At 49.1% G+C, this 17152-nt stretch overlaps 1 protein-coding gene across 1 annotated transcript in view; it reads left to right on the top strand.

The window, feature by feature from the left end:
- Positions 1-14327, top strand: part of SLC7A14 (solute carrier family 7 member 14) — a 15731-nt gene extending 1404 nt beyond the window's left edge. The window contains 8 exon segments of the mRNA XM_010171547.1: positions 5174-5410; positions 6475-6692; positions 8617-8763; positions 9722-9930; positions 10437-10995; positions 10998-11322; positions 13805-14048; positions 14249-14327. Coding sequence (XP_010169849.1) covers positions 5174-5410; positions 6475-6692; positions 8617-8763; positions 9722-9930; positions 10437-10995; positions 10998-11322; positions 13805-14048; positions 14249-14327 — 2018 coding nt within the window.
- Positions 14328-17152: the final 2825 nt, after the last annotated feature.

Here is a 17152-nt window from a genome sequence, read left to right as displayed (position 1 = left end):
GCGATGCTAGCTGGGGACCACCACACTCACAATCCTGCCTCTCTGCTCCCCAGTTGGACCCCAGAGTGACAAGGCAGTTTGGACACATTTACCACTCGTTCAGCTCAGAACAAGAGCTGAGAGCGTGTGATGAGATCTGATGCTCATTTGAGATCCCAACACAACAAATGAACCAAACCGCCCATTTTTTAACCCAGGCAGTAGATAGCATCAGTGTCTCTATCCTTTCCCACTGCCAGCTCTCTCTCCTCTGCGAGGGTTTCACTGACCATGATGCAAACCAAGAGCAAACAGAGCCTGGGTGGTTCTCATCTAACAAAAACACACTATCCTCCAAATGGGGCTTTTTCACCCCAGACACGAACCCTGCCCCACAGCAGGGAGCTCCTCCCACCTTCACCCATGGGAGCCCACACCGCTTCCCTCTCAGCTTTCATCTCCACTTGCTTTTGTAGCCCTGGAAAGTGTTTTGTGAAGGATGCAGTGTTTTGATAGTCTCCTTGGCAGCTTCCTCACTTCATCGTTGATGCTGCTGTTGTTTGTAACAGCAACACGTTTTTTGGCAAGTAAAACCGAGCAAGGGCTGGGAGCTGGACGGGCTATCGGGCTCATGGGGGAAGTGATTTCAGCTCTCACATCATGGTCACTCCTGGTGTTCCAGAAACTGAGCTCAGACAAATGTGCACGGACAGATTTTAAGGAGTTTCTCACAGTTCTCATAGCCTGACCAGATGGGATCACTAGATCACCTGCTTTCCCTTAATGTGTTGAAGTTCACAGAGTCAGATCCCACTGTCTGCAAAGTGAGCCCAGCAGGGTTTTGGCTAAAAAAAGCCCCTTCCAGAAAGACATTCAGCTCCCCTGGCCAACAGCCATGGAGAAGCCCCACTGGGCAGGTCCCACTGGTGGGAAATCCCTAAATCCCTCTGTGCTGTTTAGCTCAATTTCAGATATGGATTTTTCCAGTTCCATCTCCCCAACACATTCCAGTTATGCTTTCCCCAAGGTTTAAGCAACATGTGCCTCATCAGAGTATTTACAGACATAGTATCATTGATTAAACTGATAAGTTAAATCAATCTCTTTCATTCTCTCACTGGAAGGCCTTTGATTCAGCTCTCAAACAGAAACATTTGCCCAACTTCCCTCCACAAAACCTCTGGCACAGGGGACACTGCAGGCTCCCTCCATCAGCTCTGACTGCTGGGATTCTCCACTCCCACCCCCATCTCGGACCAAAACACCTTCTCAGCAAAAAAAAGCAGCTTGCATCTTCCCCAGCCCCACTACCCTCCCCACAGCCTCTTCCACCAGCTTGTCCCTTTAGTGGTTTCCTTTCCTGAAGTAATACAACCTCATTGACCACATTGTGCAAACCCCTTACCATGAGCTCAGGTCCTCCCCCACGATGGTCACTGGTGTGGGATAGTTTTTTTCTGCCACACAACCCCACAGGCTTGTGTGTCAGGCTGTGCAAGGAAAGAAGAGATTCTTCTCCCACAAGAGCTGCTCTGCAACCCCAGCAACCCTCAGTGGGGATTTCAAGCAGTAAACCACACAATTTTGGAGCACATTGCCATGCTCTTACCTGGTCCCCACGTAGGAGCAGGCTCAGTGACAGCCAGGATGCTCGATAGAGCAGGGGAGAGCTGAGCATGGGCATCAGGTACTACCTGTCTGAAGAATAAGGGCTGGGTTGAGGGGCTTCAGCTGCAGCTGATGATGAGTTTCTTGAGCAGTGCTGGAGAAATAGGAGTCCTTTTTCTCAGGAAGCTTTCTTTATGGAGCTGCCTTTTGTATATCTGCACACAGTGAGCATGAAACACAATGGACAGGCTCAGTGGCTTGCTTAAAATAGGATTTTGACATATACCTGCCTCGATAAATTGGCTGCTCTTGTTTAATGAAGGATGGTCCCTCTGGATTTCTTGTGTGGTAGCATGAATTAATTGGTGTTACCTCCAGCACTGCTGAAAGGTTCTCCCCAAAGGCTTGTTTCACCTGAAACATCACTCCCATCGTGCCAGTGCCTTGTGGGATGTCTCATGGTTCTTGGGTGGCCTCGTGCCAGATGGCAGCAGTACAGTGAGCATCCACACCATAGCCATCACTGCCCCAGCACACCAAAAGCAAGGCAGCAGCCAAGAGGGTTCCCTGAGCTGCAGTGCTTGCACCAGTTCCTCGTGCCACTGGTTGTACTGCCCAGTGGCTGTTGCATCACTGGGGTTTGGGGTTTGAAGGCAGTGGGGACTTTGTGGTCCTTCTTCCTGCCCTGCTGAGACACCGTTCACCAGCAAGTCCCCACTGGGCAGTATGACCCCAAGCCACCACTAACACAAAACCATCTAACCTGAATCGTGGCGCTGTAGGCAAAGCTGTTGGTTGCCTCACCTCCTACCCCCAAAACAAGATAAACCAGAGAACAGAGAGGTCAATTAAATCTGAAAAATGAGGTTTTGAGGATGGGCTCTTGGAAGGGACAGTGTGATGGACCAAACTGCTCAGCTGTGTTTATGTCCTTCTGAATAATGTCAACAACTGTATAATTACACCAGCATAATGACTGTCACACCAATTACACAGCGTAGCTGATACTCAAGGAAAAGAAATGGTCTTCTGCAAAAGGACTGCTCTTCCAAATAACTGCTGGGTTGGTTTGTTTTCTTCAGAAACTTGCAATCACTCTTTATTGAAGGGAAAAAAAGAAATCTGTCTCCAAATTCAAAGAGGAGTCAAGAGGAGTGTGCCCAGCCTCCACCTGTGCTCCCAGAGCTGGGCTGGCTGTGCTGGGACACCCCGAGAACTGCATCTCCTCAGGGACCAAGGGGACAAGGTGCCAAACAGCTGGGGCTGCCAAGGAGCAACTAAGTAATAGAGTTTTCTTATGGAGTTGTATTACAATAATAATAATAATAGCAACAATAATAATAATACACTACTGATGCTGCAGAAATTAGTGAGAGAAAATCTGCACCCTGATAAATTATGATATTATCTGTACCCAGATAAAATCTGCACCCTAAAAAATTATGATATTATCTTCCTTTTAAAGCAGAGAGGGAAATGCTGTGAACCTGGTTTCTGATGGAGGACCTGCAGCACCACAAAGCAAAGTGATTTGATTAATGCTGTCCGATACGTCAATCAGGGATGGATGGCAGATCTTGCATCTCATGTCCCTCAGTCTGCATACTGCATGCTATGATAAAAACCGGTTTATTTTCTTAACATATGCTGATATCTAATGCAGATATTCACAATGTGTTGCTGTGAAAGATTACTCTTCTCCTTTGAGATCCTCGTAGAGTAGTTGAAAACTCAAATGTTTTATACATATTAATGTCTTTGCTTTGCCATTATCATTCTTCATCAATAACAATCCCCTTTAAGCCTTATCTTGTCATTGGCTAAGAGTAGAGTTACCTCCAAGAAAGATTATATGATTTTTAAGGCCATCAAACAGAGAAACTAGACACTTGTCCCCGTCAGATCACCTGTTTCATAAATCATTCAGACCTGTAGTTAGCTGTGAATATCTTACCTTTCCTGAGCACATGCATTTTTCATCAGCTTTGAATAATGACTCTGTAGGGCTGGATGATGGGGATGTCTTGCTGCTCCTGCAGTTGGACCTGCTTTATGGAAAGCAAGTTTTGAAGAGTCCCATTGAAAACCACTGCCAGCATCATGTGTGCAAGTTAAACAGTGAATGGAATATAAAAATCCTCTGATATCAAGAAAAGAAAGGCCACCAAATCCAGCTTAGGGATTCAGTAATTCGGTGTTTGCGCTGTGTAAAAATTGCACTCACAGTAAGAGCAGTGACCTCCTAACATTTTAATAAATTATTCATTCCTCTCTCTAGACTGTTCTGATTGCAATTTTGAAGCAATTATTACCTTCTAAATAGAGAAAAGTAGCTGATAAAGACTCAATAATTACTACATGTTTACACAATGATAACAACAGCCCTAACCTGTTAACGCATACAAGCTGAACTGGGGTCTTCAGGGCAGGGGTTTAATCAGCGTTAAACACGCAGGAGCACTGCACACTTCCAGTCCTTGTTCTGACTAATATTCGGGGAATTTATGACTAAGTCCATCCATTTCTTTGAAATAAAAGCTAACGGTTGTTTTAAGGCAGCAATGTGTCAGGGGCAGGTTGTTATTGAAAAGTATCTTGACGTAGTAAGTAGACGAGGAGTTTGGAAAGTGTTTAAGTCCACTGACATCTCCTCCCAATCTGTTCCAGTTAAATACTTCTTTTTGCTTTTCTTTTCTTCTTCTACAAAGTCAGTTTTACAACTATTTTTCAGAATGAGACTTACCTGTAACGTGTTTAAGTGTTAAAATAACTCATGCTCTCTATCTCAAATGGCTTCAAACTCCTCTTGCATGGGCACGAAGGAGAGCAGTGATGATCAGAACAGTGCTTGTGCCTAGATCTGCATGGCAATAACCCAAGATAGACATTTGGAGGTTGAACAGTTGGGGAATGTGAGTTCTCCTGCAGCATCTTGCTCTAGGATGAGTGTGGACAACCCTGGTCCAGGATCCCATTTGACAGCTATAACCTCCTTGTGCCCAAACACTGTCTTCTGGCAGGTCTCACTGCAACCACCTTTCCCAGGACTATGGTGGTTTCTGCAGCCAAAAGCACTGAGAGCTTGTCAGTATATTGATACCACAAATAAAATATTTGAGAGACACATTCTTGGCAAAAATCATATTTTGGTGCCACTGTTGGATGGGGAAGAAGAGGTACCTGTCACCATCAGAGCTACTGCAGGGAAACAGGGCTCCAAGGACTGCACCACGAGTGCTGCCCAGTTCTGCTCCCTGTGCACGGATTCCCTCCCAGCTTTGGTTTTGTGTCTGTGGGGGCTGTGGTTGGCCATGCCAGAGGGTCCCACATCAGGGGCATGCACCTGTGAGAAGGTTCTTCTACAGCAGGTTGTAAAGGTTTGGCTAGTTTGAACTCTGTATCCTCAAAAAAATACCACCACAGCTTGATTTTAATGGGAAAATGGGCTGCTTTTTAAGCCAAGAACTTCTCCTGATGCTGACTGAAGCCTTGGACACCTCCTGGCACTTCCAGACAGGTGGGACCAAGGCAGTTTTTCCTTTTCCAAGCACATTTTCCTTACGTTGCTTTGTATTTTTCTAAACAGGAGTTTGCTACGCTGAGTTCGGGGTGCGGGTCCCCAAGACCACGGGCTCTGCCTACACCTACAGCTACGTGACGGTGGGAGAATTCGTGGCGTTCTTCATCGGCTGGAACCTCATCCTGGAGTACCTGATTGGCACGGCCGCGGGCGCCAGCGCCCTCAGCAGCATGTTCGACTCCCTGGCCAACCACACCATCAGCCGCTGGATGATCAACAGCGTCGGGACGTTGAACGGACTAGGTGGGTCATGCCATGCATAGAAACGTGCATTAATTAGGGCCTGAAAAGTAATTGGAAGCTCGTCAGAAGTCAGACATGGATATTAGGCTTCATTCATTATTTACCATCCGTCTGCCTCTGGTACTTTGCCTTTGCAGTCTGCTTCACAGACATACTTTGAGCCCCTTCAGGACGAGGTGACATTTAGCAGAATAAGCACCCAGAAAAATTAGTTGAATGTTGGAGGCTAACGACAGCTCAGGAGCACATCACCTCGTGCAAGCACTCTGCTCCCTCTCATTAAAGCACACGCAGTACAAGCTGGTGTCTGCAGTGCTGCCCCGTAGGAACTCAATGCTGTGATGGTCCTGTGTGACCAACAGTTCCAACAACAGTCCATGGTTCCTACCAGTAAGGAACAACAGTTAGCTGTCCTGTAACTGTGTCATGAAAACTTGATGTTTGATTGATTTATAATTAGTACTTGGCAGACGTTCATAGAATCATAGAACAACAAAGGGCAATGAAGCTGGGGAAGGGTCTGGAGCACAAGTCTTATGAGGAGCAGCTGAGGGAACTGGGGTTGTTGATCCTGGAGAAAAGGAGGCTGAGGGGAGACCTTCTCGCTCTCTACAACTCCCTGAAAGGAGGGTGTAGTGAGGTGGGTGTTGGTCTCTTCTCCCAAATAACAAGTGATAGGACAAGAGGGAACAGCCGTAAGTTGCACCAGGTGAGGTTTAGGTTGGATATTAGGAAAAAATTCTTGACTGAAAGGATTGTCAAGAACTGGAACAGGCTGCCCAGGGAAGTGGTGGAGTCACCATTCCTGGAGGTATTCAAAGGACATGTAGATGTGGTGCTTAGGGACATGCTTTAGTGGTGAACTTGTCAATGCTAAGTTTACGGTTGGACTAGATGATCATAATGGTCTTTTCCAACCAAACTAGTATATGGTTCTATGATTCTAAGGATTTCTGCAAAGCCTCAGGGTCTGAAAAGCATTTTAAAAAAACCTTACAGTGTGTCTGGAGATGCTGTCCACAGCTATGGATGGAGACTTACACATCCCTTTTTCTTTCACCCAGGGAAAGGAGAGGAGTCATACCCTGACCTTCTTGCTCTGGTCATTGCTGTCATTGTCACCATCATTGTGGCCATGGGGGTGAAGAATTCAGTGGGGCTGAACAATGTACTCAACATCATTAACCTGGCAGTCTGGATCTTCATCATGATTGCTGGTCTCTTCTATGTCAAAGGTGACAACTGGTCTGAAGGGCAATTCCTGCCGTTCGGATGGCCGGGGGTAAGTCCTGTGCGCACGGAAGGACACGCAGCACCTAAGCGGTGCCACCCACCTGCCACGCACTCAGCTTTGCTCATGGTGTACACACCCTGCTTCCCCTGCACTCCCCACATCTCGATCCTGCTAAACCCACCTGCACTTTGGCCAGGGACCTCCAACTTCCACCACTGCAGGATCTAGACCTCCTCACTCCACCAAACCCAAAGGGTATGGCAATGCTTTGCCCATATCTCCTGCCACCTCTTAGAATAAACCCATAACTTTTCCAGAATGTTCTCCTGAAGAGCCAAACTCCACGTGAAGGTATACCCCAGGAAATGCCACTAATTGCCAGGTAATGGAACAAAATGTGTTGGCCATCCAAGACAGGGAGCTCAGGAGGAGCTGGGTCAGCCTCTGCAGAGGGGGAGATATTGGTGTTGGCTGGTTTTCAACACCAATGTTCTCAAGCATTTGTTTTGAGCACTTCATAATGCCACCTGCCAGTACTTATTTTATGGATGTTCCCTCAGAGTTTACCGAGAATTCGGACATATTTGGATTTTTTAGCTTGCTTGCACTGGTTTTTATCCAAGGATGAACAGAGACTGAAAATATCTCAGCTGGCCTAAACCCAAGGTAATTTCTCAGATTTACACTGTTCAACTCCATCAGGGTTTTGTGCAGAAAAAATAAGCAAGAAAGTAAAGTAAACCAAGAATCTTGATTATTGAAAGAGTCTCAAGCTGCCACACAGTCCCTGCACCTCCCTTCAGTAAATCAATACCTCTCTGCCAGAGAACAGTGAGGAGAAGAGCACTGAGGGCCACTTGAAGAGCAGAGGTCCTATTTACCTTTGGATTGTGCTTGGCTTTCTGTGCCATGCAATAGGAATGAAAAAGAGAAAAGAGAAAATAGAAAATAGCTGGTTTGCTCCAATTCAACTCACCAAGTATCTCTTGGCAAAAAAACATCATTTGAAAACATAGATATCCAAAACACATCCAAACTGATAGGGTCTGCCCATCATTTTCATCTGGTTGGTTGTCTCCCAAATTGTTTGTAAAAGTGAATCCACCACAGCACAAACATGAGATCCTCAGGAGCATAGGGGTACTTTGAAAAGGTAATTACAAGCAGTACCCTAAAGAAGGTGAGTTGTACTGTGTGCTCCATCACTAGACAGCTGAGATGACAGAGATGTGGTGGACACGTGGTGCCCAGCTAGCTAACTAGAGATATGTGGGGGTTTTACAACTGCAGATTAACTCACTCACAGCCACACAGTCTTTAGCTGCTTCAGTGTTTCTTCCCTATAAATGTCCTTGCCAATATTGTATATTTTTTTTAAATCAGGTAAAAAAAATAACTACACAGTACAAATAGTTGCAAGTTCTCCAACGTGTGCTCCTAACCTGTCTGTAGCTTCCAAGCTAAACAGAGGTTGTTTGGAAAGCGGCGCACATCTGACTGCTGCTGCTCTCTTCTGCTTCCTCTGCTAGCAGATCTTGCTGCCACATGAGACGTCTTGCTAAGATGGAACGTGTAAACATGCTCCAAATCCCTACCAATATAAACAGATTTGGGGTGGAGGATTGTGAAAGCAAACCTGAAATAGGTTAATTTTCTCCTTTGTTGCTGCCAGGATCCACCAGCACTGCATGGGCACAGGTTTGTGGTCCACTACGAATGAGCTGCAGATGCCTTCAGTGACTTGGGCTGCACGTTGACATCTTTTCCCTAGACCAGATCATTGGGTTATGGGTGTTCCCAGGGCCAGTCCTCACATGGGAATGTCCAACTCTATGTGTGCACCCCCTGATCTGCCCCACTCACCCTTTAGCTCAGACAAGGCAGTCTGAGTCCTTAATTTTTGCCCAGTTCTCTCTCCCTGGTTGGGTGCCAGGCTCCTTCCTGGCACTCAGATGCTCGATCCTCCACGCAGGTGCTCAAAGGGGCTGCGACGTGTTTCTATGCCTTCATTGGCTTCGACATCATCGCTACCACGGGAGAAGAAGCGAAGAGTCCCAACACCTCCATCCCCTACGCCATCACAGCTTCACTCGTCACCTGCTTGACAGCATATGTGTCCGTAAGTAGTACTATACATATGTAAATGTACATCAATATATGTATCTATGCATATATATATATTAATATAATTATATATAGTGTGTCCCTTGTGGGCATCTGCACGGCTCTCCTCCCTATGAGCCAGGGTGCTAGTCTGACCCTTGGACATGGGCCCTTTCTTTGGTGGGAACTGAGACATCAGCTGTGTTTCCATGACTGCAGTGTCCTGCCAAGGCTCCCCTCAGCCCCAGCCCAGTTTTTTTCCCCATGCCTCATCCCCATCTGCAGTTCTTTTTGCATCTAGAAGTGCAGCAAAGCTGAAGGAGCAGCAGCCTGGCAGCAACCTTCGTCTGTGTTTTTGGGAAAAGCAGCACTGCCTCTGCTGGAGATATGGGAGAGGGTCCAAGTGAGAGGAAGGATGGGCAGGGATGGTCATACCAGAGATATCCAGCTGCTCTGCACCCCAATAAATGCCTGTCTGTACTCAGGGATTTTCCCTGTAAAAGAGCAAAATTGAGTCACAAAGGAGAAAAAAAAATATTGTTCTGATAATTTCAAAGAAACTCACCCGCTGCCTCTCCCGCAGCCTGGTGGGCTTCCCTCAAAAGCAATTTCTCTTTAGCTCAAAGAGGATCAGTGTTGCCCCAAGCAATGTCATCTCAGGTGTTGGGTCTGTCCCACCTGCAGTGCATGACTCGGGCAGCACTGTCCCCACGCAGGAACGTGGCCAATGCAAACGTTACTAACCCCACCGAGTCCCACCAGCCTCCTGCGTCACCACTGCAGCAAGCTTCAAGGTGTCACCTTGTTGGCTTTGCAGGCTTTACCTCTGGTATTTTACATCCCTTCCACAGGGAACACAGGGATATAATCCCAATCTGACTAGAAATTTTTGGCTTTCCACCCTTGAGAAGCAGTCCCAGAGCCCTGTGAGTCCCCAGCTGACACCCATGTCCTGTTCCTCTCACCTTCCCCAGGTGAGCATCATCCTCACACTGATGGTGCCCTATGATGCTATCGACACCGAGTCCCCACTGATGGAAATGTTCGTGGCCCATGGCTTCTACGCAGCCAAATTCATCGTTGCCATTGGATCTGTGGCTGGCCTGACCGTCAGCTTGCTGGGCTCCCTCTTCCCAATGCCAAGAGTCATTTATGCCATGGCTGGTGACGGGCTGCTCTTCAGGTCAGTCATGCCCATGCTGGCATTTATTTTATCTGCCTTGGGACCTAGAAGGGAAGCTGACAGCCTGGTGCCATCACTTCAGGGAGCAGCGGGCATGCACAGAGTTGGTGCTGGCAGAATGGGGCACACACCAAAGCAAAATCCTGGGGGGGAATAAAATCTGTTTCTCATTTGGTGCTGGTACCAGGAGCTTCAGCTTATGGGAGGTTGAACATTTAATGAAGGAGTTACTGGCAAAGGGAAGCAGCTTATATGCATAGAACTTTGGCACTTATTTGCATGTGTCCAGGTGTCCATTTCAGAGCTGGTTAGACCTAGATCTAACTCCAGATCCAGTCTCAGCAATATTTCCAGTCCCTGTCTGACTGAAGTCTAAGCACAAAAAGCAACAAGAACTGAAGGGATCACAGCTCTGAGCCTGGCCCTTCCAGTTGAGTAGGAGTTCTTGTGACAGGGAACTGCTGCCATCTGCCATTTTAACCTTCTGCAACTATTCTGTACTCCAGGTTTTTGTCCCACATCAGTTCTTACACGGAAACTCCCGTAGTGGCTTGTATCGTCTCTGGATTTCTCGCAGCGCTACTGTCCTTGCTGGTCAGCCTGAGGGACCTGATAGAAATGATGTCCATCGGCACGTTGCTCGCCTACACGTTGGTCTCTGTCTGTGTCCTGCTCCTCCGATACCAGCCTGAGAGTGACATCGATGGCTTTGTCAAATTCCTCTCTGAGGAGCACACCAAGAAGAAGGAGGGCATCCTGGCCGACTGCGAGAAGGAAGCTTGCTCCCCAGGAAGCGAAGGGGAAGAGTTAGGTGGCCCACCGACCAACACATGTGGGGCAAAAAATCTGCCATCGCTGGGGGATAACGAGATGCTAATTGGGAAATCTGATAAATCCACCTACAATGTGAATCACCCCAATTATGGTACAGTTGACATGACCTCAGGGATAGAGGCAGATGAGTCTGAGAACATCTACCTCATCAAGCTGAAGAAGTTAATTGGCCCTCGCTACTACACGATGAGGATCCACCTTGGACTACCAGGGAAAATGGACCGCCCCCCCCCCCCCCGCCAGCCACTGGCCACACAGTCACCACCTGCGTGCTCCTGCTCTTCGTCCTGATGTTTATCTTCTGCTCCTTCATCATTTTTGGGGCAGACTACATCTACGAGCAGAGCTGGTGGGCTGTCCTCCTCGTCGTGCTGATGATCCTGCTCATTGTTGTGCTGGTGTTTGTGATCTTGCAGCAGCCAGAAAACCCCAAGAAGCTGCCCTACATGGCACCTTGTCTGCCCTTCGTCCCCGCCTTTGCCATGCTGGTCAATATCTATCTCATGCTGAAGCTCTCCACAGTCACGTGGATCCGATTTGCTGTCTGGTGTTTTGTGGGTGAGTTCCAGATTAATTTATTTTAGTTTTTTAACTGACACTCTTTTGAAAGGATGTTAACAACAACTTCCTTAATTGGAGTGCTTAGGCTGATGCTTCTTCAGCTGGGACATACCCAGTCCTTTGCATTTGCCCCTTGTTGTCCTGAAGTTCTTAGAAACCTTGGTTAATTAAGCTCCTGTACCACAGCTAAATGAAAAATTACACCTCCAGAAAATGTCAGTTTGATAGAAGGAAACTGCTCCATGCAAAGGTGACTATTTTGATGAATCTTTTGATGCAAAGTAGGTGGGTTCCGGAAATTTCCTCACAGGCAGGTTTCCTACCGAAATCTGCCTGCTCTCCTGCTACTTCACCCACTTGAGCTCTTCAGCGGCCCACACCGAAATCTCAGCACTGCATCTGCAAAACCCAGAGCTGCCCAACTCCAACAGCCCTGGGAGTGGCAGAGCCAAGGGATCTGTGGGCTCCTTTTCCCATAGCTCCTCCTGAAGGCTCCCAGGTCTGGACTAGAGAACTGAAGCAGCAAGACAATATCAAAGCCAAAGACTCTACAGAGAAATAATGACCCTATAGGTAAACATATATATTGCAGCAGCCCACAGGAGCCCCAGTTGCAGATTACAGACTCCGAGCATGGTGCCAGTACCCAAAAGGACCATCCCTGGCCAAGTAACCCACCAGCAGCCCTCCCCTTTGGGAATAGGGTTCAGGATCCTGGGTTGAGATGGAGAAAGTGATGAGGAAAGAGCGTGAGGATGGATGCAAAGGTCATAGTTAGCTGCTCCCTCCAGTAAAGGCAGGAACTGTCTCTCCTGGAAGAGGGGTTGGGTAAGCACAGGCCACCACACTGGGCTCACCAGCCTTTGTGCTTTTCTCGGGTGCCTCCTGAAGTTTTCAGATGTTTGACCTCAGTTGGTAGAACCAGGAGATGGCATGAGCAGACCTTGGATCTCCCTTTGGCATCTCAGAGAGTTTAGAGTAGTCTCATGGTTTCCATCCTTCAGAGGGAGGTTGCTACCATTTTTTTCCTCCATTTTTTCCTTCCCTCCTCTGCTTCAGGCTCAGGACAGCAGTTATCCTGAGTCAGTCCTGCATGACTGAGATCCCATAACAAAGCTACATCTCTGAGATGTAGCTAACCTAACCCTAAGCCAAGCTGTTGGGCACTAGCTGCCACGTGCAGCCTTTGGGCTAGAAAAGACACACTCAGCGACTTTTTTAGCCCTCAAAGGCAATAAATAGGTGAAGCTGCAGACCCAGGGAAAGCCCTTCTACCCAAAAGCAAAGTGCCTCCAAAGCATCAATTTAATCTGCTGTGATTAAATACTTTCCCTTGTGGGTACATCTAATATCTCTTCAGCTGCCAGCAATGACAATGAGTCAATTAAACCGCTCATTAGGCTGTGATGGATTCCACCAGTCCCATCCATGGCTGCTCACCTCTTTGGAGAACACATCCCATTTGTTTTTCTGGGTCCTGCCACACAGACTCTGAATTTAATCTCACAAGCAGTCCCCCATGGCCATAGAAATCTGGGTTTCTCTACCCAGAGAGGTAGGTTGATCTCAGGATCCACTGGAAATTAGATCTACAGATACATTTGCTTCCAGGGAAAGCATTGATGCAGGAAGATGGTATCAGGTAGGGCTAGAGGGAGAAGATGGCATGAGATACTTGAAGAGAGGAGGACAGGATTTCAGAGCTGTTTTAATATGGAATACACTCATCCTGACAACCTTCGGGCATGCGTGGCTGTGAGCACCAGCAGAAGCCTGAGCATGAGAAAACTCCAGAGAGAAAAGGGTAGCCAGGAGGGTAACAGGATGGAGATGTGTGTTGTCGGTTCTTGGAGCCTCCACACGTCTGCTGGGAGCTGCTGTCCCACCAAAGCTGCAGATGGCACAATCATGTGGCCAGCAGCAATCCCAGATGATATTTTAAACATACAGTCCTCAGGTCACAGCTGGCAGCCCAAGAACACAAACTTGATGGGTTTGGAGAGCAGACATCAACTACAACATACACTGGCTTAAAAAATACAGATATATTTACATGTAGTATACATATCACAGAATGGTGGGGGTTGGAAGGCACCTCAGGAGATCATCCAGTCCAACCCCTCTGACAAAGCACCTACACCAGGTTGCATGGGAAAGTGTCCAGGTGGGTTTGAACATCTCCAGAGATGGAGACTCCACACCCTCTCTGGGCAGCCTGTCCCAGGGCTCCACCACCCTAATATAGTATATTTACATATACTTAACCCATATACTTACCCCCCATTGGCTGGCACCAGCCTGGTGTTGGGTGGGAGGAGGTTGGTGATGAGCTGAGCTGGATTCCTGATCCATCCTGATGTAGGTTTTTTGGGGCAGGTGCTGTTTTGGGGCACGGCATGTTTATAGCGATGTCTTAGCTGGGGTCATGGGGCCAGAGTGGGTGGCCGGGGTCCCACCCTCTCCCTCTCACCCACTCCAGGTCTGCTCATCTACTTCGGCTACGGGATGTGGAACAGCACACTGGAGATCAGCGCCCGGGAGGAGGCCCTCCACCAGAGCACCTACCAGCGCTATGACGTGGACGTTGACCCCTTCTCCGTGGATGATGGATTCTCCTACGCCACCGAGGGTGAGGGTTACCCAGACTGGGGTACCTCTGAGGACAAGGGCTTCTCGTACCAGCAAATGGCAGGAGCAAAGGAAAGCCATCGGACGAGTAGCAGGTCGAAAAGCAAAGGCAGGCACAAACCGCCATCGGAGGCTCTCAGCGCTATGACGTGGACGTTGACCCCTTCTCCGTGGATGATGGATTCTCCTACGCCACCGAGGGTGAGGGTTACCCAGACTGGGGTACCTCTGAGGACAAGGGCTTCTCGTACCAGCAAATGGCAGGAGCAAAGGAAAGCCATCGGACGAGTAGCAGGTCGAAAAGCAAAGGCAGGCACAAACCGCCATCGGAGGCTCTCATTGCCAACGACGAGTTGGACTACTCGCCCGAGTAGCGGGGCGGACAGTGGGGTGCCACACCGCCTGGCTGATGAGGAAGGGTCCCCGCAGTTCCCCAGTCCTGTCCCATCCTCCCCAGGTCCTCCACCACCACCCCGCTCACCTCTGGTCCTCGGGACACGCTCTGCGATTGCTGTTGACCCCAAACCAAACACATCCATTGCCTGTCCTGGCTCCACCAGTCAGGTCCCGATCTGGTGAATGTTGGCCGATCCCCCAGCACTGGTTGATCTCCCAGCACCAGCCACACCAGTGGAGGCAGTGGAGTGGGAGATGTGCCAAACTGGGAGGGTGTTGAGAGGTGGAAGGAGCTGCATGAGAAGATGAAATGAGTTGTCTCCAGGGAACCTGACAGCCGCAGTGGTGGGATGCCACTCTCACATTTTTGGCACTTTGGCACATGTGTTTTTTTCTTTGAACCACCTTAGAAGTAATAGCTGGGCCAGAGGGACAGACAGGTATGAAATGGAGATGGACAAACCCCTTTCAAGGGGATAGCTCAGAGGTGGATCCAGGGATGTTGGTCCCATCACATGGGGACCCCTGTGACCTTCTCCACACCCTGAACCCAAGTGTCCCAAATACCAGGATTCAAAATTAATCCATATCTCAGTCAAACCTTGAAATCACAGCATGGCTGAACATCCCAAATCTGTGGTGGGGAGCCTGGTCCCATTTCTGGTCACAGCAAGGACCTGCTCTTGGCTTAACCCACCTTGTGCAAATGGTCAACGAGGACCACACACTGTTCCTCTGAGCATCACCAGTCTGAGGCTGGGCACTGTTTCCACCACGTCATGTCTTTTACAAAAATGACTGCTCTGTAAGTCCTTCACTGTGGTGGGCATGCTTCAGCTCTTGCTCTGACCTCAGTGCTTCAGGAACGTGTCCTTGCAAAATAGCAACGTCCGTGGGTCAGCCACATCTTGGCAGGGCTGGGCCACACATGACAAGTGGAGAGGACTCAGCTGCTGAAATCTCCCTCCTTGCTGCCATTTCCACTTTGTACCATTGTCTCTGTTTCTCACCTTGGCTTGGTGGTTGATGTATGAAAAAAAGCTGAAACACTGCTTGTTCCCCAAGTATTTCAATTAGAACCCAAGCAGAGCTGGTGGCTGGCAGGGCAGAGGTGGTCAGCAGGTGAAAGCTTCTCATAGTTAACCCCTATGGTATGGCCAGAGCATGGCCATGACCACCAGCAGTGCCATCAGGTTCCCTGCCACCAATGTCCCACAGCACTGTCATCGGTGATGGGGTTGGGTCACAGCCACCATCTCCCCTGGCACAGACAGCAGCCACACTGCTGAGTCAGCAATTCACAGCGGGTTCAGTTCTGGAGTCCATCACCAGAGCTTAGTTAGAAACACTGCAATGGAGGAACATCTTTTTGAATCAATGATAACCAAGGAAGTGCCCCATCAGACAGCAACACCCATCCTCCTCCCAGCTGCCGAAGGCTGCGGCCAGATCCATCCCGGGGGCTCCCTGGAGCAGCCCAGACCAACCCCCGGTTGGCATCCCTGGGAACAATTTAATGTCAAGGGGGACATGAGGCAGGGTTTCCAGTGTCTGATGATGAGAACCATGAACACTTTGGTTCATTGGGTGAGGCTCAGCCCCCCAAAACACAGCGCAGAGCCTGCCCGGCACCCTTTTCAGGGACACGGGCTGCTGGGTGCAGAGAATGCCCGGACCTGCACCCATCTCCATTGCTCCTGGGGCTCGAGGGCTTGAGGGAGAGGCTCTGTCCATGGCTACAAGTTTCCCACCTGCAGCTTCTGCCTCAAATGGTCATAAACTACAGTCCTTTAACCAGTGGAGAAGAGCATCTGATTCTGTAGATCTTAACCCAGGTCACCCTGGGCAAACCAAGGGAAGTTTGGCCTCTGCAAAGGCTTCAGGATGGGAGCAAGGATTTGGCAAAAGGACCTGAAAGCTTCGCTCTGGTGTCCCCTCCTGCTGCCTCCCCTGCCACGCTTTGACAAGCAGAAATCCCAAGTGTCAAAAAGCTGTTGGCAATGTGTGCACGGCTCATGGGCCAGCTCGGGGAACCTCTCCAACGGTGCCGAGCAAAGGTCACCTCTCCCTGGCCCTTGGCTGCTCTCGTCCTTGATGCCTTAGAAGTACCCAAGAGAGATGGCACCTCACAGGTCTGGCTATACATTTTCAGGGAGAAAGATTGATGCTATTTTCCTACCAGCTCTTGTACTATACCATATCCAAGGTAGTCATCTTCATCCTGCTTCCGCATGGTATTTAGGAATCTGCTGAACACCAAACTCATGCCAAAGTACCCTGTTGAGTCGAAGGCTGATATTCCTTTTGCCGCCTTAATCTCTTGCTACAGAGCAGTTACCAGTCCCCATGTCCGTCGTCACATCTGCTCTAGTTATGCCATATAATCTGACAAGGGCTTGATCTCTTGCTCTTTGGCATCTGTAGGAACCTCTCCATTGGATCCACGCATCGAGTGAAGCCCTTTGGCTGCTCTTGTTCCCTTTCACCCATCCTCCTTCCCCTTCCTCTTCCTGGGGAAGCACTGGGGCAGGAGAGCTGCGTCATGTATCTGGAACCACCGGCATTTGATGCCAACACACCATCTGGTGTGGATGAGCTGCTGTTGGCCCACACTGTGGTGGTTGGTGGGAGCTGTGCCCTCCTCCCAAGCCCACCGCATCCCACCTAACAGAGATGCATGAGGAGAAGGTGGCAAAGCCACAGGTTGGATCTTGCCTGGGTTTGCCGGTGGCCAAGCGGCCAGTGCCCAGGGAGGCTGGTTTGAGCAGCAGTTCCTGGGGGGCACGCAGGGTCAGCCCCTGTT

The sequence above is a fragment of the Antrostomus carolinensis genome, unplaced genomic scaffold, assembly GCF_000700745.2.
Source record: "Antrostomus carolinensis isolate BGI_N321 unplaced genomic scaffold, ASM70074v2 scaffold1197, whole genome shotgun sequence".
Classification (NCBI taxonomy): Eukaryota; Metazoa; Chordata; class Aves; order Caprimulgiformes; family Caprimulgidae; genus Antrostomus; species Antrostomus carolinensis.
Note: the sequence above shows the minus strand (reverse complement) of the source record. Positions and strands in the feature narration are given on the sequence as shown.